Source organism: Eriocheir sinensis, chromosome 30 (assembly GCF_024679095.1).
Source record: "Eriocheir sinensis breed Jianghai 21 chromosome 30, ASM2467909v1, whole genome shotgun sequence".
NCBI classification, from domain to species: domain Eukaryota; kingdom Metazoa; phylum Arthropoda; class Malacostraca; order Decapoda; family Varunidae; genus Eriocheir; species Eriocheir sinensis.
The window spans coordinates 14,009,036-14,032,588 of NC_066538.1; the positions used below are offsets into that span (position 1 = coordinate 14,009,036).

The 23,553-nt window shown below is 43.9% G+C and overlaps 1 protein-coding gene across 4 annotated transcripts in view; it reads right to left on the reverse strand.

Annotated features, from left to right (window-relative positions):
* The window catches only part of LOC127005602 (adapter molecule Crk-like), a 49,963-nt gene that overhangs the window by 3,414 nt on the left and 22,996 nt on the right, over positions 1-23,553 (reverse strand). For 2 of the 4 annotated variants that reach the window (XM_050874556.1, XM_050874557.1), the window contains exons 3-6: positions 16,706-16,828; positions 11,679-11,883; positions 9,212-9,340; positions 7,604-7,687 (exon numbers count right to left, since the gene is read on the reverse strand). In XM_050874556.1, coding sequence (XP_050730513.1) covers positions 7,604-7,687; positions 9,212-9,340; positions 11,679-11,883; positions 16,706-16,828 — 541 coding nt within the window. Of the gene's footprint in view, positions 1-7,603; positions 7,688-9,211; positions 9,341-11,678; positions 11,884-16,705; positions 16,829-18,399; positions 18,477-22,344; positions 22,815-23,553 lie in introns of those variants that run through there. The other 2 variants (XM_050874555.1, XM_050874554.1) reach the window with 2 other exon arrangements.

A 23,553-nucleotide genomic window follows, 5' to 3' on the forward strand; every position in this document is an offset into this window, starting at 1 on the left:
CTCCAGTCACTGGATAGTCTGATTACGTGCAGTGCCAGCTTATGTTATGACCGTTGTTTCAGATTTATCTAAAATAGTTCAAAAGGCACATATTTATCAATAAAGATATTGCACTAGTTTCTATTGGTGAAATCTGTTCCCTTACAACTCAAAAAGGGTTTTGGTAGGAATACAAAGTCAATTTCATGCACGTTAGAACAAGTTAAGAATTGGCCAATGAGGGCACAGTACTGTCAGCCAAGCAGTGCTACCAACCCCACAAGTCCACCCCTGAAGGATTAGGCCCACCAGCTTCTGTGACACTGACTACAGTGATGGTAATGGTAGTTTCTTAATCCCCTTCACTTAGTTTATCTCACAGGCACAACCAACCAGAGGAATCACAGGCACAACCAACCAGAGGAACCAACATCTGGGGTGTGTGCAGCAGCAGTCTACATAGCCAGTGCTGGTATTCATCAAATACAGAGGTAAAAGCATCACACAGTCTGCAGTGTGGCTCCTCTTCATGTATCAACCAATCAGCCGTGGCAAACAGCAAGGGGTGTTTTTTGCCTCACCCACCCTATGATGCCATCCCCCAGGGTCCCTCCGAGCAAGTCTTCATGCAGTTTCCCTTCCCTTCCTAAGTACTAACTCATGTCAGGACACATCAACTTGCTCAGGCCACAAGCTTAGTGTCTGCCCCCTTGGCCTATTCCACACAGGGTTGGCTTCTGGGTAGCATGCCACAGGGCTGTATGTCCAGAGCGAGCATTCACAGACTAAGCAGGTAATAGGCCTCGATTCAGTCACATGGGGTAATTGTTGATTTGATAGTAGTTCCAGTGACACCCCATCATTCTGAAAAGATACTTATTACCAAAGGTGTCAATTCACCTCAAGTCACTATAGTGTCCATATCTCAAAGTCATTTAGTAAGACAGGGAGCACAAGCAACTTGTAAAGATCCAAAACTTTGTCTTCCTGCAAAGGTATTGACAACACCATATGCTCGTGCTGAGCAAGTTCATAACACCAAAGCCCAAACCACCTTCAGGCTTCATAATGTGACCTCCTGTTGTTTTGGCAGCCATCAGCTGTTCAGGGAGGCTTTGAGCCAGTAAACCCTGCAGTTCTGGAGGATCCTCCAATGAGTGCTTACAAGAATAAGGTCAATCTCCTAAACTACCACTCCAGAATTGCTATACCTCAGTTACAAAAAGCTCTGGGATCTCCAGCAATTCCATGGGATTCCTGCAAGGAGCACTGGTCTATTGACTGCCCTGTATTCTGGGACTGAAAGTGCTCTGAAGTGTGTGGGAGGGGGGCATATCCAACATCTTTCCCATGAACAGGGGAGTGGGGCAGGGCTGTGTCCTTACCCCAGCAATTTTAAACACTTGTATTCACTGGGTAATAGACAGAGTGGTAGATCAGAGCCATTGTGGAGCATCCATTGGTAATACCAGGGTCAATGACTTTGTTTTTGCTGATGATGCAGTAATCCTTGAAAAGTCACTGGAGGTTCTGGTGATGGCTCTCGAGGCACTGCATGAGGAGGTGAAGCCCTTGGGACTTCAGGTCTCCTGGGCCAAGACCAAGGTACAGGTGTTTGGAGGCTTGCCAGATGAAACAGTATAGTCTGTTCATGTGTGTGGCAAGGACACTGATATCTTGGAAAATTTCACATACCTTGGTAGCATCATTCAGAACAACAGCTGATCATGTCAGAAAGCCCGACAGCAGATTGGCTTGGCCCACGGTGTTATGGACTCATTCAGCACGAGTATATGGCATTGTCAATACCTGTGCAGAAGGACAAAGATCTGGATCTTCAAGTTCCTTGTGCTCCCTGTCTTACTCTATGGCTGTGAGACATGGACACTAAATAGGGACTTGGAGAGGTGGATTGATGCCTTTGGTAATAAGTGCCTAGTAAAGTCTACACAGAACCATGGGATATTGCTGGAATGACTTTGTGTCAAACCGGCAATTACACCGTGAGACATTCAACATGTATTACCTGCAGTCCATCAATGCCAACTCCGGCCATACGGGCAAGTGGCTCACTACCCAGAAGCTGACCCTGCTCATTGGGTTGTCTCTGTAAGAGATAATCCTGAGAGGAGGAGGCCAAGGGGATGCCCGCAGAGTTTGTGGCTTGAGCAAGTTAACAGATCCTGCCAGGGGCCTGCATGGAGACATGCCCGGAGGAATCCCCAGGTTTGGCATCGTATGGTGAGTGAGGCAATGTGCCCCCCTGCATATGCCTCCACTGACTGAATGATTGGATCTTGCAAAACTCAGAAAAGAGCTATTGGTGTTCCTGGTATCAGACACATAACTTGACTCCCTGACACTCTTAGTGTAACATTTAAGTAGCCTTAAGACATTGAGTGTGTCCTGAGGGGGGCACTGGTCTAACACAATGTTGAGTTTGGAGTAGAACACTCCTGTCTACCAAGTTTTACACATCTCATTATATGTATACTGTGATTAGAGACTTGAAGCCCGGGGTGTACTTCAGTCTCACTCACATTATACACTCATCAGCTGAAGGACCCTCAACAACAAATGGCTGCCATTGGCTGGAAATGTCCTGAGCTACTCCCCTAAGATGGGTACCATTGCACCAGCAGTGAGTGTACCCCTTTTCTGATCTCACCAAAGTCAGACCTCATCCCAAGGTGTCCCACTATATCCAACTTCAGGTTTCTGAGCTCATTCAATAATAATTGAAGCATTCAGTGATCATCCTAGAGGCTCAGGATGCTACATGTGCCCTCACTCAAAACCCAAACCCTACAAAGGTTTATTCCTGACCTGGCTCCATGGGTGGCCACCACTTTGCGTCACACCAGCTGCCCCCCCCCCCCCCAAAAAAAAAGGGGGGGGGGCTTGGAGAACCCCTCCTCATCATTTAAATGTCATAAATACTGCCACAATCACCCTACATCTCTAAGATTTTCATCACTAACAGTGAAATGGGGAGACAGTGGCAGAGTGGCCAGTATGTGGACATGGTGATCCTGAGGACCTAGGTTCTATTCTCACCGCAAGACGCTGACAATTTTCAGCTATCACCGAGTGGCGGAAGATTACCAACATGCTGCCCTGATATTCAATCAACCCTAACTTCAGCGACCATGGTCAAGAAAAGCACCGGGGGGCAGCATGGGCCAAGCAACTCATACATCACAGCAGCCACTATAATAAAGTTTACCTGGGCCAATAATGGGCTGGGGCCATGCAGGAGGCCCCTCAAGAGAGTCTACCTGCAATAGGCAACAATTAAACAAAAAAGTACCAATTGCCAATCAGGCTATTGTGCCACTATGCATAGTTCAAGCCACTTAAGTTCCTAAGTGTCCATAGAGATGTGGCAAAAAACATGCCGTACTCTCACAAGAAGCACACTAAAAGTAGAGTTCAGCCCAAAGCCATATAACAGCAGCACATCTTTGCTCCATCACAGTGGCCTATGCTACCATGACTTGGGTTTAGTGAAGCTGTTAACTCATCCCACAGCTACAGGGGTTGCATGGTCTTTACCCTGCATGTGGTGAGTCACATGGTGCCTCATGCATGTCCACTTAGTACAGCAGGACAGCCAGGAAGGCAGCTGCAACCCTGGCAGAGCTTGAGTCCCCCATAGCAGGGCAAGCAGCAGTGGAGATCCATACATTCAGTGGTTTAAAATTAAGCTCAAAGGCCCTTGGGAATAGCGGGGAACAGTACTTGCATCATAAGAAATGTGATACTAAGCTTGAGAACATCCTAGAGAGCCCCGAGTGAGCAAGGTTCATCCACTATAGTGTCACAAGTGAGTGCTGTGATGGCAGATGTATTTATTGTGGGGTCTGGTGGTCTAGTAGGTTAGAGCATCAAGCAATGGAAGTGAAGAGCCAGGGTGAGGCAGTTCTAATCCCAGTGCCACCATATGACATCAGGAAGGGCATCCAGTCTTAAACCCCAAGCCACAACCCCAAATGATCAACCCTATATGGACATAGGTAAAAGCTATCAGAACAAAGAAGATGGAAGATGTGTTTATATAAAACCATCACCTTCCCAGGATGCGGACCACAACACCCAACCTATACCTGGTGCCCACAGTACATGCCAAAGAAGTATGCTGAGAACCTGACCCAACAACACTAACGACAAAAAAACAATACCCAACCCGTCCTTTTCATTCAAATGCATTAAAGTGGCCATCAGCTATTAAGAGTAAGGTCATGTCCTCCAGCTTCCCCTAAACACACCCTCAGTGCTACTACTGCTTGTGTTGTGAGTGGATATGTCTTGTTAGTTGGTGGCTCCTCTCCTCACAACCTAATCTGACTTTGGAGCATTTATGTACCAATTATTATGGGCAAAAATAAATCTTTGACACCTGAAATCATGGCACAGATCATGGACGACACACGGCCGGATGGAAGAAAAGTGCCCAGCAAGTTTCTGTTTGTGAGTTTTCTGAGAGGAAAAGGTGAGGCATTACAAAAGTGACAACAAAGTAAACATTGATGCTCCTCTAATTCTGATGGGGTTACATTCCAAGAGAACAATTATAAGTGAATAAGTTGTAAGTTGAATCCATGCCCACCCAACATCAAAACACAATCTAGCATGGCCTTCCTCAAAAGTGCTCACAATAGTTACTGTGCCCAAAATTTTACCAGAACTTCTACGATTTATTACCAAATTTTATGCAGTTGAAGTTTTTACTCATATTTCTTTTTATTTGTGTATTTCGTATTGGTTCTATTTTTTGCCATTACTGCTTAAGAAAAAAGTAGCAAACTGGTCCAACTCCATTACATGTTAACAAAATAATCCTTATAAGCCAAAGAAGTTTGACAAAAACAAGCCACATATGGATATCAAAATGTTAGATTCAGTACAGAGGAGGATGACAAAGATGTTTCATGGGTTAAGAAACTTGCCATATGAGGAAAACTTAAACAATTAAACTTGCATTCTCTAGAAAGGCGAAGTGTGCGAGGAGACTTGATTGAAGTTTATAAATGGATGAAGGACTTTAGTAAGGGGGATATTAATAAGGTTCTGATGGTAAGAGAATTGAGTGAGACATGTAGTAATGGGTTTAAACTGGAAAAATTCATGTTCAACAAGGACATTGGCAAAAATTGGTTTACCAACAAAGTGGTAGCTGAATGGAACAGGCTTGGCAGTCATGTTGTGAGTGCCAATACAATAGTCACATTCAAAAATTGATTAGATAAATTCATGGACAGTGACGTTAGATGGGGTTAGGTTCACAGGAGTTGCCTTGTACAGGCCTACCAGCCTCTTGCAGACTCCTTATGTTCTTATCCTGGCAGGCACAAGCATACTTCCCCTAGAACTCTGGTGATTCTCAATAATAAATACTAAGCTCTTTTGAGAATGGTCAGAGTCCTGGGGAAGTCTTCCAGGCTCACCAGGATCTGGTTAGGGTGTTGGGATATTTGCTTTGCTGACAACTTTTGAATGGCTCACCAATTTCCTCAGAAAACATTCACAAACACAAACTTGCCTGACCACTTTGACTTGAGTATCCAATGCTCTGTGCTGTGGTTTCAAGTGTTAAACTTATTTTGAACCACAGTATCTTTTGTACAGGCTCCAAAACCAGAACAACTCGCAAACAAGGATATAACAAGAAGCTAACCAAAAGGACAAGCATCCCTTCCCAACACAAGCTAGAAGAGCAATGGGTGTGTGAGCTTGTCGAGAGCTGGAGGACACGACATCACTGATCACTGGTAAAATACATTGGTGCACATGAACACATGAGGTATTGTTTTCGGCATTACTATCTGCTGGCTCAGCATGCTTGAGTGACATGCACCGCAAGGACTGTTATGTAACAAGGGCAAGGGTACAAGGAGACTGCCCATCTGCCTCCACTTTGCCCAGGGGTTGGACCTGGGCTCTCCCAGTTGTATGCTGAGTGTGTTAACCACTGCACCACAGAACCAATGGCCTGGATTTATTATTCCATTATAGTTTACTGGGATACACACCAGAGCAGGGCATGACTAACAGGACAATGTGTGGTATGGGTGTGGTTACCTGTTAAAGGCTGGACGTTGAGTAACTTAAACCAGGGGATATAATATTAAGTGCTGCTCGGGAGCCATAGAGGAACACAGGATCTCAGGAAGGGTCTACAGGGAACAGCACAAGACATGTTGACCTTCACTCCACAAGGGTTAGTGCCTCAGTGCCCATGAACTGGCACCAATGTTACTAAACTAGCTGTTACCTCAAAATGCACTGCCAAGGGGAAAATAAAAAGCCTACAGGGACATCAACAACTGTGCTCTGTACACAGCCTTGAGGGTCACTCCAACACAAGCCACGGGTTAGGCTGGGCAAGGCTTGTACCTTTGTTGCTGCTCTGAACTGATCTCAACCTCCTCTGCTGCCTCACTAAACTCGTGTGACCTAGGAACAGAACAGGTCGAGGAAGAGTCAGTCACCAAGCGACACAGACAGCAAAGGTCAGGTGAGTGTGGCAACCTCCAAATCAAGATGGTAAGATGTAGAGGGAGAGATGCACTAAGAATATAAAAAAGTTTTATAATGAAAGGGTGTGAAGAGCTTTATATATAAAAGTTTCTCTATGGAGACTTAACTTGCAAGAAAGACCAAAGTAATTGCTAAAAGAAATGTTAAAAATAAGTATATTAAGGCAAGAATAACTTCAACAAACAAATAAACAGCGACAGATGAAAAGATATAATGAAAGGCACAGAGGGAAAGACTACTAATGAAGTGGGACAGGTGGAAAAAACTTTGAAAAAATGGGACACAGGTGAGAATAGCTGATGAAAGGAATGCAACAAAGAAAACTAGCAGCTGAAATGGGACACCGAAGGAAAGGGAAGCTCAGGAAATAAGAAAACTAAACATCCACGCACCACTCCAGGCTGATCACCCAGACTGCCATCTACTGTATGTCACTGCCGAGGGATTTCCTGGACCAAGACATTCAAACTAACACAAATCAAAGGGGCACTTAATATAGATGATCAGTTTGAAACAGTAATGATCCGACAGCAGGCATAGAAGATGAGAAGAAAAGAGGAACAAGACTGACTGGGAGAGAGACAGACAGACCAAGGGTGAGGCATTCATACCAGCCAAAATCAACTTCACACTACAGATGATTGGGAACTTAAGACAATAAATGGACTGACTGCAGGAATAAAAGACAGGAGTCACAGAAAAGGAAAGAAGGAAGGGAAAAAAAAAATGGAAATATTGGAAGAAGCACAATATGAGGAGGAAGATTACAGGCTTATAGGAGGAAAATTTTGATGCCTGACTAAACGACTGACTGACTGACTGGGAAAGGACACTACTACAAATAACAAAGGACAAAACAGGCACAAAAGACGGGACAAAGTACCACGGGACTAAATGACTGGAAGAGAGGAAGGACTCACTGCTACAGATAATTAGAGACAAGATAGAGTAAATGGGCTCACTACAGGGATAAAGGATGAGACAAAGAGCCACAGGATTGACTGACAGACTGGAAGAGAGGCGAGACACCCGTGAAGGACTGTCAGCACAGGTAGCCGGGTGTGGGCCAAACAAGGAGGGTTACCTGAAGGCTCGGCTTGGACCGCGGCGTTGAGTCTGTGGACTGGATGCTGGATCTGCTGGTGGAGATAGTTTCCCCTTCCTCGTACTGCCAAGAAGGGAAGTATTAGTAAGGTTTGGGTCTAAAATGAAAAATGCTTGGTGTGACAGTCCTGCCCTAAGCCAAGATGAATCACATCAACAACTCCTCCAACCCCATAAGAGGAAACTAAGAAGAAGAAAAAGAAGAAGTTGGTGTGTAACGACCCATTAAAGATATGGTACATACTACATAGTTATTATTATTGATGGTACTGATAACCATAATGACCACTGAGTTTTCATGGAGCTTAAACTAATAATCAAGTAATGACTGACTTTCCAAAACCAAACCATCTCAAGTACATTCCCTCTTGCCATTAGAAATTATGGGCAAGGACTAATATTTCTGAACTGACTCCTTAATACCTGAGTGTTCTTTCCTTACTCCAACCCAGTTTTGTTTTAAGCCTAACCTATATCCCATTAGTAGACTCTTGACAGTATTTACAGCTGTACATCTTTCACCATCTGGCATTTACTAGCTCTCTGTGAAGTGGTGACCAGAACAGTAGTAGTGCGTCAAAACCTGCACATTTATCCTGCACTGGGTCAGTTTATCACCTTTAAGCTGGGTTCATACGGCTGATTTAGCGACCCGTTCAGTCCCGATCGGTGAAAATGGCATAAAACGTGTGGCATCGTGGCCATGGTCGACTGGGTGCATGGGGTCACCACAGAGTGGCGGGAAATGGGCCATTTTGGGGGGGCATGTTAAAAAATTTGAGGCCAGTCAGAATCGGACAGGACAGTTGTCAGAAATCGGAACAGAATGGGATTAGAATGGCGTCAGGCAAGGTCAGACACCGCCAGGTGGGGGTGAGCCCCCCTCTGGCGTCGTTAGGCAAGGTCAGACGCCGCCAGGCGGGGGTGAGCCCCCCTCTGGCGTCGTTAGGCAAGGTCAGACACCGCCAGGCGGGGGTGAGCCCCCCTCTGGCGTCGTTAGGCAAGGTCAGACGCCGCCAGGCGGGGGTGAGCCCCCCTCTGGCGCCGTTAGGCAAGGTCAGACGCTGCCAGGTGGGGGTGAGCCCCCGTCTGGCAGCGTCAGGCAAGGGCAGACGCCGCCAGGTGGGGGTGAGCCCCCGTCTGGCGGCGTCAGGTGAGATGAAAACAACATGAAAATTGTGCACCCCGTGTAGCAACGTCGCATCGCCAGCAGTCCCTGGCAGGAAGCCACTTGGCGGTGTTCTGACAGGTCCCGCCTGGGTCCTGCTGCCACTTGGCCATGTCAAGCAGGACTGTTGTGCAACATAGCCACCGGTGGACCACTACCTGACTCAAGCAGACCCCCACCTGACCCAGCCCAAGGACACGTTCAGGCCAAAGACAGCATGAGATGGAGTGTTGTCGACCACGATTGATCCCGCTCTTAAAATTTTCTAGGTTGGGACCCAACAGGACGCTAAATCAGCAATATGTGAACCCAGCCTAACTCATTTAAAGGCCCCCCTACACCCCCCTGCCTAAAGGATAAGGGCCACCACTTGCCCTCCCATTTCCACCCCCACCTTGTCCCTCCCCCTTCCACACCCACCTTCTGCACATAGGGCACGGGTATGGAGCCCATCTGGTTCATGGAGTTCCGTGCAGTCCACCACTGCTCCTCGTCCTTGTTGATCACGGTGAGGATTTCTCCTTTCCTGAACGGCAGGTCGTCAGGGTCCTGGAAAAATGAACACAGTTTACCTAAGGGCTGGGTAACAAGGACAGGCACCTCCATGAAGGGAACCAAACAGCATTGTAAAGAGGAACACAGCTTAGTAACAGGCCAAGGAATTTAACTTAGCACTGTATTAAGGGAAGCTAGACACTGTTGAAAAAAGGGACACGTTAGTCAAGTGATACAGCAACCATGGAAAGCCAAACAGTAGTACTACAAAGAGGATCTGTGCAAGCTAACTGACAAGGCAAAAAAATAACCTCTGGCATTTCACTGAGGAAAGCCAAACTATACTGCAAGAAAAGATCATTGAAAGCAAACTAAGAGAACAATAAAGTGAGGTCAGGTAAGGGAAACTGAACTGTAAGATTTTTCCCTACAAGTATTTCCCTGGTTGAATCTTGAACCAATTAGTGTGTGTTTGCCAGTCCATTCATAGCATTTCCCTTCCTACTCATATCAGAAAAGAAAACATAAAAAAACTGAACTACTATAAAAAATAATAAAGATGAATAAGGTTTGATCCATTTTGATATTCACTTTTTTCCACAGCAATTTTTATCTTGACTTTTTACGTCATTTTTTTACAATATTTAATTTTTACCAACTTTTTTTTTTACTTTTTTTTTCTCCAGACCATATTTTCATTCTTCAATACTTAGTTTTTTCAACACAGGTTACATTTTCTTTCCTTTTGACTACATTTTACACCACAGCTTATTTTCCCAAGGTAGCTTTCCTGATAGGTGTACTAATTAAAATGAGGTGTACATTATAGCACCATACCCTTTGCTGGTGAGAGGCATTAGTTAGGGTCTACATCATTCAGCCCTTCTATTTAGGTCAAGGTCAGTCCCTCTCACCTCCGCAAGAACATCAACATTCTCGCGGAGTTACACTGAAGACAAAAACTTTCCTCGTAAAACAGGTCTCTCTCTCCTCCCGAAACTGACCTCTCTTTTGGCCGCTCATAACTTTTGCCTTTGTAGGAACAGCGATAAACAGTCTTTTTTTTTTTTTTTTTCTTCTTTTTTTTACCTTGAGCTGTTTCTTTGGCTGTAAAAAAAAAAATCTTCCTCGTCATTTTGTCTTTCTCCCATGCTTCATCTCCTCTCTTTCCTTCCTATTCTTTCTTTTTTTCTTTTTTTCTATCCTTCCTTCCTGCCATCCCCAGACCTGAGCTTCACTTCCTCCTTCCCAGCCACACTTTTGCCTTCTTTTCCTTCCTTCCTATTCTTTCTTTTCTTCCTCCTTCCTTTCTCCTTACATTGTGTCTCCTACCCATGCTTCCCTGTCTTTTTCTCTCTGTCCTACTCTTTCTTCCTTTCTTCTTTCCATCCTTCCTTTCTTTCCTTCAATCCTTCCTGCCATATTCAGTCCTGAGATATATTTTTCTTTCCTTCCTATTCCTTATTCCTTTCTATCCTTCCTATTTTTCCTTCTATCCCTCCTGCCATATTCAGTCCTGAGCTATATTTTTCTTTCCTTCCTATTCCTTATTCCTTTCTTCTTTCTATCCTTTCATTCTTTCCTTCTATCCTTCCTAAGCTTTACTTCCTCATCCCACCAACACTTCCTCTCTACTTTCCTTCCTCCTTCCTTCCTTCCATTAATATTCCCTTTATCTTTTCCTCCCTTCTTTCTTCTAGGTAACACTATTCTCATTCCCTCACTCCTAATAAAGCTTCATCAAAGTACAGCTAGCTACCTCTTTACTCTCTCCTCCCCTTTCTCCCAGTAAAATTCCCTTCCTACTTCCCTTTATTCCTTCTTCCAGGTCACAGTAAGTATTAACATTCCTCACTCCTATTAAAACTTCCTCTGTACTTTCCTTCCTCCCAGTAAAACTACCTCTTTGCTTTACTCTCTCCTCCTTCTCCTTCTCCCAGTAAAATTCCCTTCCTACTTCCCTTTCTTTCTTCTTCCAGGTCACACACAGTAAGTATTAACATCCCTCCCTCCTGATAAAACTTCCTCTGTACTTTTCTTCCTCCCAGTAAAACTACATCTTTACTCTCTCCTCCTCCTCCTTCTCCCAGTAAAATTCCCTTTCTTCCTTCTTCCAGGTCACAGTAAGTATTAACATCCCTCCCTACTAATAGAACTTCCTCTGTACTTTCCTTCCTCACAGTAAATCTACCTCTTTACTCTCTTCTCTTTCTCCCAGTAAAATTCCCTACCTACTTCCCTTTCCTCCTTCCACCAGGTCACAGTAAGTACGTATTAACATCCCTCCCTCCTAATAAAACTTCCTCTGTACTTTCCTACCTCACAGTATATCTACCTCTTTGCTCTCCTCACTTCCCTCTCACCCTCCTTTCCTCCTCCTCCCAACACTCACGTTTCCGTCGAAGTCGTACTTGGCGATGACCTTCTCGTAGCGTTTGGGCACTGGCCTGATGAGCGGCGTGCTGTCCAGGTAGTGCATCTTGTAGAAGTTGAGGAGGGAGGCGAGGTCGGGGAACATCTGGTCGCCTATCTTGTAGCGCATCTGGTCGGACTGTTGGATCTTGTTGATGATGTAGTGTGAGACCCGCGTGTCCTCCCTGTGGAAATGGATAGACTTGAGGTTAGTTATTGCTCTGGAAAGATTGTGCATGAAAGGAGTTAGGTGGTAGGTACTCTGGGGGGACTGTGGAGGGAAGGAGTCAGGTATTACTCTGGGGATATGGTGCAGGGAAAGAGTTATAAGGTGTAACTCCAGGGGTATTGTGCAGGGAAGGAGTTAGGAGTTACTGTGCGGAGACTGTGGAGGGAAGGAGTCAGGGAATACTTCAGGGATAAGGTGCAGGGAAAGAGTTATGAGGTGTTACTCCAGGGGTATTGTGCAGGAAGGGTTAGGTGTTACTGTGCAGAGACTGTGGAGGGAAGGAGTCAGGGAATACTTCAGGGATACAGTGCTGGGAAAGAGTTATAAGGTGTTCCTCCAGGGGTATTGTGCAGGAAGAGGTTAGGAGTTACTGTGCAGAGACTGTGGAGGGAAGGAGTCAGGGAATACTTCAGGGATACAGTGCTGGGAGAGAGTTAGGTGTTACTCCAGGGGCTACTGTCCAGGGTCCGTATTCTCAAACCCTCCAGCGCCCAAGTACACATATTTGACAAGGCTTTCATGGGCGTTTTGGGCATTTCCAGGGGTAGTTCAATGACCCTGGTGCTAGTGTGACCCTTCTTCTGAACCATGAATGTAAAAAAAAATAATGAAAACCCGATTAATCTCCTTCTTGGCCTTTGGAAGTTGATGTGGGAGGTGGAAGCGCTTGAGAATGCCAACCCAGGGAAGGAGTTTGGTGTTACTCTGGGAATATTGTGAAGGAAAGGAGTTGGCTGTTACTCTGGGAATATTGTGAAGGAAAGGAGTTTGGTGTTACTCTGGGAATATTGTGAAGGAAAGGAGTTGGCTGTTACTCTGGGAATATTGTGAAGGAAAGGAGTTTGGTGTTACTCTGGGAATATTGTGAAGGAAAGGAGTTTGGTGTTACTCTGGGAATATTGTGAAGGAAAGGAGTTTGGTGTTACTCTGGGAATATTGTGAAGGAAAGGAGTTTGGTGTTACTCTGGGAATATTGTGAAGGAAAGGAGTTTGGTGTTACTCTGGGAATATTGTGAAGGAAAGGAGTTTGGTGTTACTCTGGGAATATTGTGAAGGAAAGGAGTTGGCTGTTACTCTGGGAATATTGTGAAGGAAAGGAGTTTGGTGTTACTCTGGGAATATTGTGAAGGAAAGGAGTTTGGTGTTACTCTGGGAATATTGTGAAGGAAAGAGTCTGGTGTTACTCTGGGAATATTGTGAAGGAAAGGAGTTTGGTGTTACTCTGGGAATATTGTGAAGGAAAGGAGTTTGGTGTTACTCTGGGAATATTGTGAAGGAAAGGAGTTGGCTGTTACTCTGGGAATATTGTGAAGGAAAGGAGTTAGCTGTTACTCTGGGAATATTGTGAAGGAAAGGAGTTAGCTGGTACTCTGGGAATATTGTGAAGGAAAGGAGTTAGCTGGTACTCTGGGAATATTGTGAAGGAAAGGAGTTAGCTGGTACTCTGGGAATATTGTGAAGGAAAGGAGTCAGCTGGTACTCTGGGAATATTGTGAAGGAAAGGAGTCAGCTGTTACTCTGGGAATATTGTGAAGGAAAGGAGTTGGCTGTTACTCTGGGAATATTGTGAAGGAAAGGAGTCAGCTGTTACTCTGGGAATATTGTGAAGGAAAGGAGTTGGCTGTTACTCTGGGAATATTGTGAAGGAAAGGAGTTTGGTGTTACTCTGGGAATATTCTGAAGGAAAGGAGTTAGCTGGTACTCTGGGAATATTGTGAAGGAAAGGAGTTGGCTGGTACTCTGGGAATATTGTGAAGGAAAGGAGTTTGGTGTTACTCTGGGAATATTGTGAAGGAAAGGAGTTGGCTGTTACTCTGGGAATATTGTGAAGGAAAGGAGTTAGCTGGTACTCTGGGAATATTGTGAAGGAAAGGAGTTGGCTGGTACTCTGGGAATATTGTAAAGGAAAGGAGTTAGCTGGTACTCTGGGAATATTGTGAAGGAAAGGAGTTGGCTGGTACTCTGGGAATATTGTGAAGGAAAGGAGTTGGCTGGTACTCTGGGAATATTGTGAAGGAAAGGAGTCAGCTGGTACTCTGGGAATATTGTGAAGGAAAGGAGTCAGCTGGTACTCTTGGAATATTGTGAAGGAAAGGAGTCAGCTGGTACTCTTGGAATATTGTGAAGGAAAGGAGTCAGCTGTTACTCTGGGAATATTGTGAAGGAAAGGAGTTAGCTGGTACTCTGGGAATATTGTGAAGGAAAGGAGTTAACTGGTACTCTGGGAATATTGTGAAGGAAAGGAGTTGGCTGTTACTCTGGGAATATTGTGAAGGAAAGGAGTTAGCTGGTACTCTGGGAATATTGTGAAGGAAAGGAGTCAGCTGGTACTCTTGGAATATTGTGAAGGAAAGGAGTCAGCTGGTACTCTTGGAATATTGTGAAGGAAAGGAGTCAGCTGTTACTCTGGGAATATTGTGAAGGAAAGGAGTTAGCTGGTACTCTGGGAATATTGTGAAGGAAAGGAGTTAGCTGGTACTCTGGGAATATTGTGAAGGAAAGGAGTTAGCTGGTACTCTGGGAATATTGTGAAGGAAAGGAGTTAACTGGTACTCTGGGAATATTGTGAAGGAAAGGAGTTGGCTGTTACTCTGGGAATATTGTGAAGGAAAGGAGTTGGCTGTTACTCTGGGAATATTGTGAAGGAAAAGAGTTAGCTGTTACTCTGGGAATATTGTGAAGGAAAGGAGTCAGCTGTTACTCTGGGAATATTGTGAAGGAAAGGAGTTAGCTGGTACTCTGGGAATATTGTGAAGGAAAGGAGTTAGCTGTTACTCTGGTTACTGTATTTTGTCTATTTCCATCTCATGAATATATGCCATAACTTCCCACCAGGGTGTCTCCAGCAATAGTGTACCCTACTTTAGCTTCAAAATAGCCCATGATCACACTGTAATGGCCCTCTGGTCACAATACTGACTGGACATCTTTGTAATACTCGTCAGCATCCTCACTGCCAAAACTAGATGCTGTGACATTTACTGGAATTACTTTCAGTTTGTATTTTCCATTCAATTTAAATGCTATAGATGTCATGTGCTCATTTCCGCTAAAGAATTTAAACATGCTCTTTTCTAGAATTTGTTTTAACCCGGTAGCAGCGACGGGCCAAATTTGCGCCATGATATAGACCCCCAAAATAGATGATACATAATCTGATCATAAATGCTTTGATATATATTATGAAATGGTTTGTGTGAGGGGTGATTTTTTCTCATTTTTCTCGCTTGGGGGGACCATTAAGAAACATGATCCCCGCTGCTACCGGGTTAAAAGTGGTCCTTCATGTTCCTGCTTGCTACCCTCAGGCTTGCCTCTCAAGTATAATGAATGGCTGCTCTTAAGAATTGTTTGTTTATCGCCAAGCTCCTCACTTCAATGAGTCGTATAACATCCCACTTGATATTCACCAGTCCCTCTATGAAGGCTAACATCTCAGCTTCCATTTTAGAAGTCAATGTGCAAAGGTTCTGTCCAATGATGGCCTGGTCCATTACCATGAATATCTTTTGCATCCCTTGCTCCAGAGTGGCCCTGACCACCACCATAACCAGGCACTCATTCACTGCTGGGCATTAGGGTCTGCTGACTGAAACTTCTAGCTATTTTGGAGGGGGGGCAGCCAGTGCCCTGTCCTGTTAGGCTATGGTATTGTGGGGAGGAAGAAATCTTTGTCAGGATACTACTAACAGGCCTTAGAGTTTGGTTGCACTGGTCTATCAATGGATGAATGATGCAACTCTTAAGCTTTTGTGTATGTTGTAGTAAGTTGCACAATCCTGTTTGGTAAAGCATTTCACCCATCCTATTGGGAAAGCTGAATTATCCTGTAGATTTATTGCTTCTCTTTTTATATATACATACTAGATTATAGTTTCTCACTGCATGTGAAGCATGGCAGTGCAGAGCTTTGACCACTGAGCTATGGAGCGGTGTAGTGTGTGTATGTGAACAAAAAATTACATATATGTAACAACAAATTAAAATACACAAGTGTGTATGAACACTTGTGAAAACTTACACCAGAAACAAGTGTTAATAAATCGGCATCACATGACCCTCCAACACACCCCCAACAATTTATATTATGCAACTAGGGGTCTAAAATGGAAAATGCTGAAAAGTAAAGATGGCGCCACTATAAACACTTGCCTGCACCACAACGGGCTGGGGCCGACCATCAGGCCCTACTATGAAGGCCTACCGGTGCCACAGGCCAAGACGTAAAAAAAAAATTTAAATAAATAAATAAAAATAAATAAATAAAAAAACAGCTGACTTTGTTTATAATGCCATGTTGTAGGGTTCATCAGGGCTAAGAAATGTTATTATACAATGTCATGTCTACAATCCATGGGTAAGCCAGGAAAACAACTTGAAGAGAACAACAACAAGAAGATGGACAATCTGTTGATCAGCATCTGTGATGCCGATAAAAAGGGTAATATAGCAACATGAAGTTGCGAATACTTGTATACATGTGAATGTTATATCATACAGATGAGAATTTAGGCATATGACAGAGAATATGAACATGCTGTAAAAAAATAATTCATACATATGGAATAACTTGATGTTAAATAGTAAACAAAAGATTATGAAACCTTATCCAACAAAACCATACCCTTACATCACCACCAGCCCCTCACCCTTAGCCTATACAAACGATCATCAAGCCTTAATAAAAAAAATAAAAATAAAAATAAAAAAAAAAATTTAAAAATTCCCGTACCTTTACCCCACCTCTAGCCTCTCCCCGCAAAGCCTCCAACACCCACCTGACACAGAGCACGTAGTCACCAATGATGCTTGTGGAGTCCCGGACCAGGAACACCCCGCTGTCCCTCTCCCCCATGAGCAGGTCCGTGGCATCCTGCCGTGACATCTGCCCAAAGTACCAGCTGCAGAGAATGGGAGACTTCAGAGAAAGGGAAAAACTGGTTCACTAATAGGGTGTGGGATGAACGGAACAAAGTAAACAGTTATATACTAGTTGATGCAAATATTAAGAAAGAGGCCCATTTTCTCAGAAGCATCAGCTCTTACAACATCTATAGTGAAACCAAATTGTCGAGTCCGTTTTGGCGTTGGCTCCCGCGAGTCCTTTTCTCCCCTTTGCTCTGCCACAGTCCCAACACCTATTTTTTCCTCTCATATGTTACCTATAGCTTACATATGAGAGGAAGAGATAGGTGTTGGGACTGTGTGGCAGACCAGAGGGAAGGATAGGACCCGCGGGAGCCTATGCCAGACCGGCCTCAACATATTTGGAAGACTATAGTATTTCCAAAGGCCACACAGATTAGTCAGGTTCTCAGGAGTCTTTCTTTTCATGTTCACGGTGCAGACATTAAATTACCACTGGGCTCATAAAACTACCCGTGGAATGAGGGGGTGGTGATGGTGGGTGATGTGATAATGCAACAGTGACAGTAATTAAGTTGGCATTAGTGATGATGGTGGTTTTGGTGGTGGTGGTGGTGGGTTTAATAGTGTAATTGATGGTGATGGTAATGAATGCAGTGATAGTGATGATGATGATGATGATGATGATGATGATGGTGGTGGTGGTGGGTTTAATAGTGTAATTGATGGTGATGGTAATGAATGCAGTGATAGTGATGATGATGATGATGATGATGGTGGTGGTGGTGGTGGGTATAATAGTGTGATGGTGATGGTAATGAATGTGAGTGATGATGATATGATGATGATGATGATGATGGTGGTGGTGATGGGTATAATAGTGTAACTGATGGTGATGGTAATGAATGCAGTGATGGTGATGATGATGATGAAGGAGATGGTGATGATGGGGCTCAGACACAAGATATGAAGAACATTATTACACAGTTTCTAAAGAGGCACTATAAAAGAAAATATAGTTGTGGCAAGAGTAGTTCACAGATTCTCCACTACAATAATGATTAAAGTAAAGAGCATGGTAACAAATAAAAGTTTAAAAAATTGTCACTCACAGGCAAAGTCCATTACACAACAAATCCACTGCTGTGATAGTGACTCATTCAATACCCCTTGTCCTCCATGAAGCCCCACACTACATGATACCAAGTAAGATGGCACCAATATAAACACTTGCCTGCACCATAATGGGCTGGGGTCAACCACCGGGCACCACCAAGAAAACTACCAGCACCATAGGCAGAATGTAAAAATATATAAATAAATAAAAAAATCACCACCACAAGTGCTGTTAATCAGTGTCCAATAGTCAAAAGTGGCAGTGTAGACAAACAGCCCACAAGCACAACGTGACCATCAGCCAATATTCAGCAGGTGTAACACTGCCTGCCACTCATGGGGTCACTTTTGAGCTGTCACTTAGCACTATAAAATTATATCTGTCCAGCAGTCTCTCCATCACAACACAGAAGAAGGACCTCAAACTTCCTTCCTCTGGACAAAACGATTGATCCAAGAGTCAACAAAACTTTACAAAGCTGGTCCTTACTGTGCTGAATGGTCAGTAATGCCATCAAGTGTGGGCACAAAGCTGGCATGGGGACTGCCCATCAGTGAAACTGTGTTGAGTGACTGTGCACAGGAGTTTACAACAGCACAGTCACCTTAAACAACAGATAAGAGCCAGCTCCTTAATTCTTTAAGGCAATCTTATCTGCCAGTACTAAGGAATTATTACAGAACTTGCCTGTGGATTTTGTCGGATTTCAATGAGATTTGGCGACGTATGAGAGATAAGATTAGTAACTCAAGCTCATACCTGGAAGCTGGTTGATTAGATTTTGGAATGGCCATAAAAATATGGGTAAACTAAACACTGTAGCTATTAAAAAAATACCATGGCTTACAAAATCCCATTTACCATCTTTCTTTGGTGTTCACTCAACTCACAGGAGTTACTGACATTTGCCTTTCTACTGCTTTGTTGTCAAAATTATGAAGTAAGATAGTTATGAAATTAGCTTAACTTTTCTACTTTAAAGACACACTGGGCACGAACAGGGTGAGGGAGTATAACAATTGTAGAACAACTGTTTTGAAATGGAAAAATATGAGTAGGTATTCCTTGTGTGAGCATCCTGTGTGTGTGTGTGTGTGTGTGTGTGTGTGTGCCTTGTGCTGCACCGCCTGTGTGCCAGGCCAGCACATCTGCTGAACATGCTGCATCCTTTTTACAGTTATGCAGCACTCTACAGATGTGTGCATTAAACTGTACCTTACAGGATGTCGCTTTATCTCTAGAAAAGTATGGTTGTGGGGGAAGAAATTTACCTCTTTGTGAAGGGTGCCTGTGGCGGTCTGGGGACACCTTCCCTCTGAACAGGTGTTATGGGGGGGTTCACAGTCAGTAAATCACTACAGGGCAGGGCTTCCAGGAAGGTGTTAAGTGATATCCTATAAACGATTTCACCTGCACTACACACCCCGGGGTCCAGCCACTTCTATGTCACCTTTGTATATTGTGGACCATTTCTGACTGGGTTCATATCAGACATGGGAAAATTACTTATTTTTTCAATATTAATAATCAATCTACGGCTATTTGTATTATTTATGACCCAGGAAAATATATTTCTGCTGAATGAAAATAAAAGTTAAATCGATAGATAGATCGATAGATAGGTGATACTTTAGTATGCGATCTACCCGGCCGTTTCCACTGTAGCGTGCGGTCTACCACCATATTTACAATTCAGCGTGCAGGCTACCTCACCAGTCATTGACGGTACTGGGAAACTGTCCAGTTAGTCACCGTGGTATTCATTCATTAACAGATTGCAAATACTGTTAGCAGAATGAGATGAACTGATATGCTATCGGCTTCAACGCAAGGAGGATAATGATTAATGATGTGGGTGTTCGTTGACTGTCCTTTTATACAGACCGATCAGGAGTACTCAGGCAACATTAAGTAATGACCTCACTGTGGCCGGTCATTACTCTGGTCTAGCTATATAAGGTCTCCGGAGACAGGTCAGGCCATTCAGGTGCCAGGTGAGGAGCACTCAGGTAACAACACAACATTATAGATGAGGTATCGGGAGGCAGGTCAGACCGGTAGACCGCACGCTAAAGTACCACACTTCGTGCATACTGGGGTAGCCTACAATACTGCGGCAGACTGCATACTATAGTAGCACCAATAGATAGACAGATAGATAAAGATTATAAATAAAATATATAAAAAAACACCTATAGACATTATCTTTTCCAAAACTGATGTGGTAGTAAAAGGTGTTAACTAGACTAGGTAACATTATAAACTGAAATTTAATAAAACATATAAAAAATAATTGTACGTAATAATAACAAAATAAGCCCCCTGTGTGTAGTAATAGAGGTGAAGGTGATGCTGAAAGTGGTGGTGGTGGTGGTGGTGGTCACGTGACAGTGGTGGTGGCGGTTGGCATTTTCTAATCCTGCTCACCTTCTTGACAAGTTAAATCACGAACACCGACTGACATCTCGTTTTTTGGACGGAGAGAGAGAGAGAGAGAGAGAGAGAGAGAGAGAGAGAGAGAGAGAGAGAGAGATTTTTGAAATAATGCACGAGAAAAAGTGTCATTTTAAGCCTGAGAAAGTGCACAATCGGACATAAGTTTCTCATTCACGTTCGATCGACTGAATGTCTGCTAAAAAAGCTCGATGTGTACTGCAAATGTGTTGAGAGAGAGAGAGAGAGAGAGAGAGAGAGAGAGAGAGAGAGAGAGACTATAATCAATGAGAAAGGAAAAAAAGAAAAAGATAGAACAGAGGAATGAAGAGAAAGGAAAGAAAAGGTAGAAGGAAGAATGTAGGAAGGGTGAGAGAGAGAGAGAGAGAGAGAGAGAGAGAGAGAGAGAGAGAGACTATAATCAATGAGAAAGGAAAAAAGAAAAAGAAAGAACAGAGGAATGAAGAGAAAGGAAAGAAAAGGTAGAAGGAAGAATGTCGGAAGAGAGAGAGAGAGAGAGAGAGAGAGAGAGAGAGAGAGAGAGAGAGAGAGAGAGAGAGAGATCTAGGGAGGAAGAGGATTGGATAATATACTCTTGGCCGCTAGTCTTGTTTGGTTTGGCTAATACGGGAGATGAAGGAAGATTGGGCTATTTCGGGTAATGTTGGGCTATTTTGCGGAGCCTATGGTGAAGGGTCTGGTTGGGCTGTTTTGGGCTATTTTGCGGAGCCTATGGTGAAGGGTCTGGTTGGGCTATTTTGGGCTATTTTCTGGAGCGATATTGGGCAGGCTTTTCTTTTCTTTTTTTTTTTAATTAAGAAGACGATGGAGATAAGAATACGTTGTGCGATTTCCGGAGATTATCAGCAGGTTGAGTCTATGAGGAATGCATCTCTCTCTCTCTCTCTCTCTCTCTCTCTCTCTCTCTCTCTCTCTCTCTCTCTCAAACATGCTTTCCCCCCGACTCCTGAATATTTCATCAAGCAGTTGTGTACTTAACAAGCCTCTCTCTCTCTCTCTCTCTCTCTCTCTCTCTCTCTCTCTCTCTCTCTCTCTCCTCTTGTCTTCTCTTCTCTTTTCCTTTCCTTTCCTTTCCTTTCCTTCCCTTTCCTTTCCTTTCCTTCCCTTCCCTCTCCTCTGTGTGTGTGTGTGTGTGTCGACGTCATCGCAATCTATCAATCTTATCAATGTTTTATTCTTACCACACACCACCACCACCACCACCATCACCACCACTCTCATCACCACCAGCGCCAGGAGGCAGAGCAAACAGCGTTGTAACCTCCACATTCTCTCAAACTGCACACACACACACACACACACACAATTACGTACAGCAAACACCACTTCCTTTTTTTTTCGTGTGAGGAAGTTCTGTGTAAGGGACGAAGGAAGGGAAGGAAGGAAGATAGGAAGGAAGGAAGGAAGGAAGGAAGGAAGGAAGATAGGAAGGAAGGAACGAGGAGGAGGAAAGTAAGAGGAAAATAAAAGATAAAGTGTACGTATGCTAAGAAAAAGCGGAAGGAAGATATTGTAGACGAACGAGGAATAGAAGAAGATAAAAAAAGAAAAGCGGAAACGAAGGTAGCTGGAAGATACGGACGAGGAGGAAAACAAGAAAAAGAGAATGATGATAAAAGGAAGATAGAGGAGGAATAGGAAAATGTAAATATAAATAAACGAGGAGAAAGGGAAGGAATAGGAGGAGGTGCAGGAGGAAGAAGAAGAAAAAAAGAAGAAACGAATAAGAAAAGAAGGAGGAGGATGAAAAAGAGGAACAAGAAAATAAGAAAAAAAGTAAAATAAAGAAAAAAAATGAGATAAAAAAAACACGAGAAAGAAAAGGAGGAGGAAGGACAAGAAGAAAACACAAAGAAGCAATAAAAGAAAAAAAAAGAAAAGAAATTGATAGATGAAAGAACACAAGGATGCGGAAGAGGAGGAGGAGGAGGAGGAGGATAACAAATGACATGTGGTCAGAACGTGGGCGGGGGAACTCACCTATTCCCGTTAGGACCTTTATTAACAGGTTCCGGCATCGTGGTAGTAGTAGTAGTAGTAGTAGTAGTAGTTGTTATGTTTACAGTTTTCTAGTTTTGTGTGGAAGTTGCGATGGTGGTATGTTGTTGTTGGTGGTGGTGCTATTGGTAACGGTGGTGGTGATGATGATTGTAGTGGTGATTAAACACAACTGAACAACAACTGTCTTCCTCTTCCTCTTCCTCCTCCGTTACACCATATTTTCATCACTTCAACACACCACCAACATCACAACCGTATCACCACCAACCAACGAATCAACACCACCTTGTCCTACACCACCAATGTCACACTCACACGACCACACCCCACAAAATTGACACTCCCAAACTCTCGTAACAGTTTTAAAATTAACTGTATTGGGATTTTTTTTTCCAATATCTATGTTTGTGTTATTAACGTGTGCAATAGAGTATGGTGTAGTCGTCGTCGTCGCCGTCGTCGTAGAAGTAGTAGTAGTAGTAGTAGTGGTAGTAGTGGTGGTGGTGATGACACTGAAACTAAACTGGCTGTCTTTTCCGCCCTCACCACTCCATGACTATTGTGAGAGGGGGAGGGGGAGAGGGGAGGAGCATATGGAGGGGTTGGCTATGTTTTAAGTGGAAGAGAAGGAGGAGGAGGAGGAGGAGGAGGAGTGACAGGCAGTGTGTATGAGTAAGTGATCGAGAGAGAGAGAGAGAGAGAGAGAGAGAGAGAGAGAGAGAGAGAGAGAGAGAGAGAGAGAGAGAGAAAGTAAAGGATGTGTGTGTGTGTGTGTGTGTGTGTGTGTGTGTGTGTGTGTGTGTCCTGTTACTGCTCACATTTTTTACTTATCCACCACCACCACCACCACCAACAACAACAACAACAACATCACCACCACCACCAACAACAACAACAACAACAACAATAACAACAGCAACTACCAAGGTCATTGAAGGTCGCTTGTATAACCTGAACAAAACGTGGACAGAGAGAGAGAGAGAGAGAGAGAGAGAGAGAGAGAGAGAGAGAGAGAGAGAGAGAGAGAGAGAGAGAGAGAGAGAGAGAGAGTACCTGCATACCTTACATTGATTACTCCACTAGTCAATACACACACACACACACACACACACACACACACACATATTCCCTCCTTGACTCACCTGCCTTAAGTCAATACCCTCCTCCTCCTCCTCCTCCTCCTCCTCC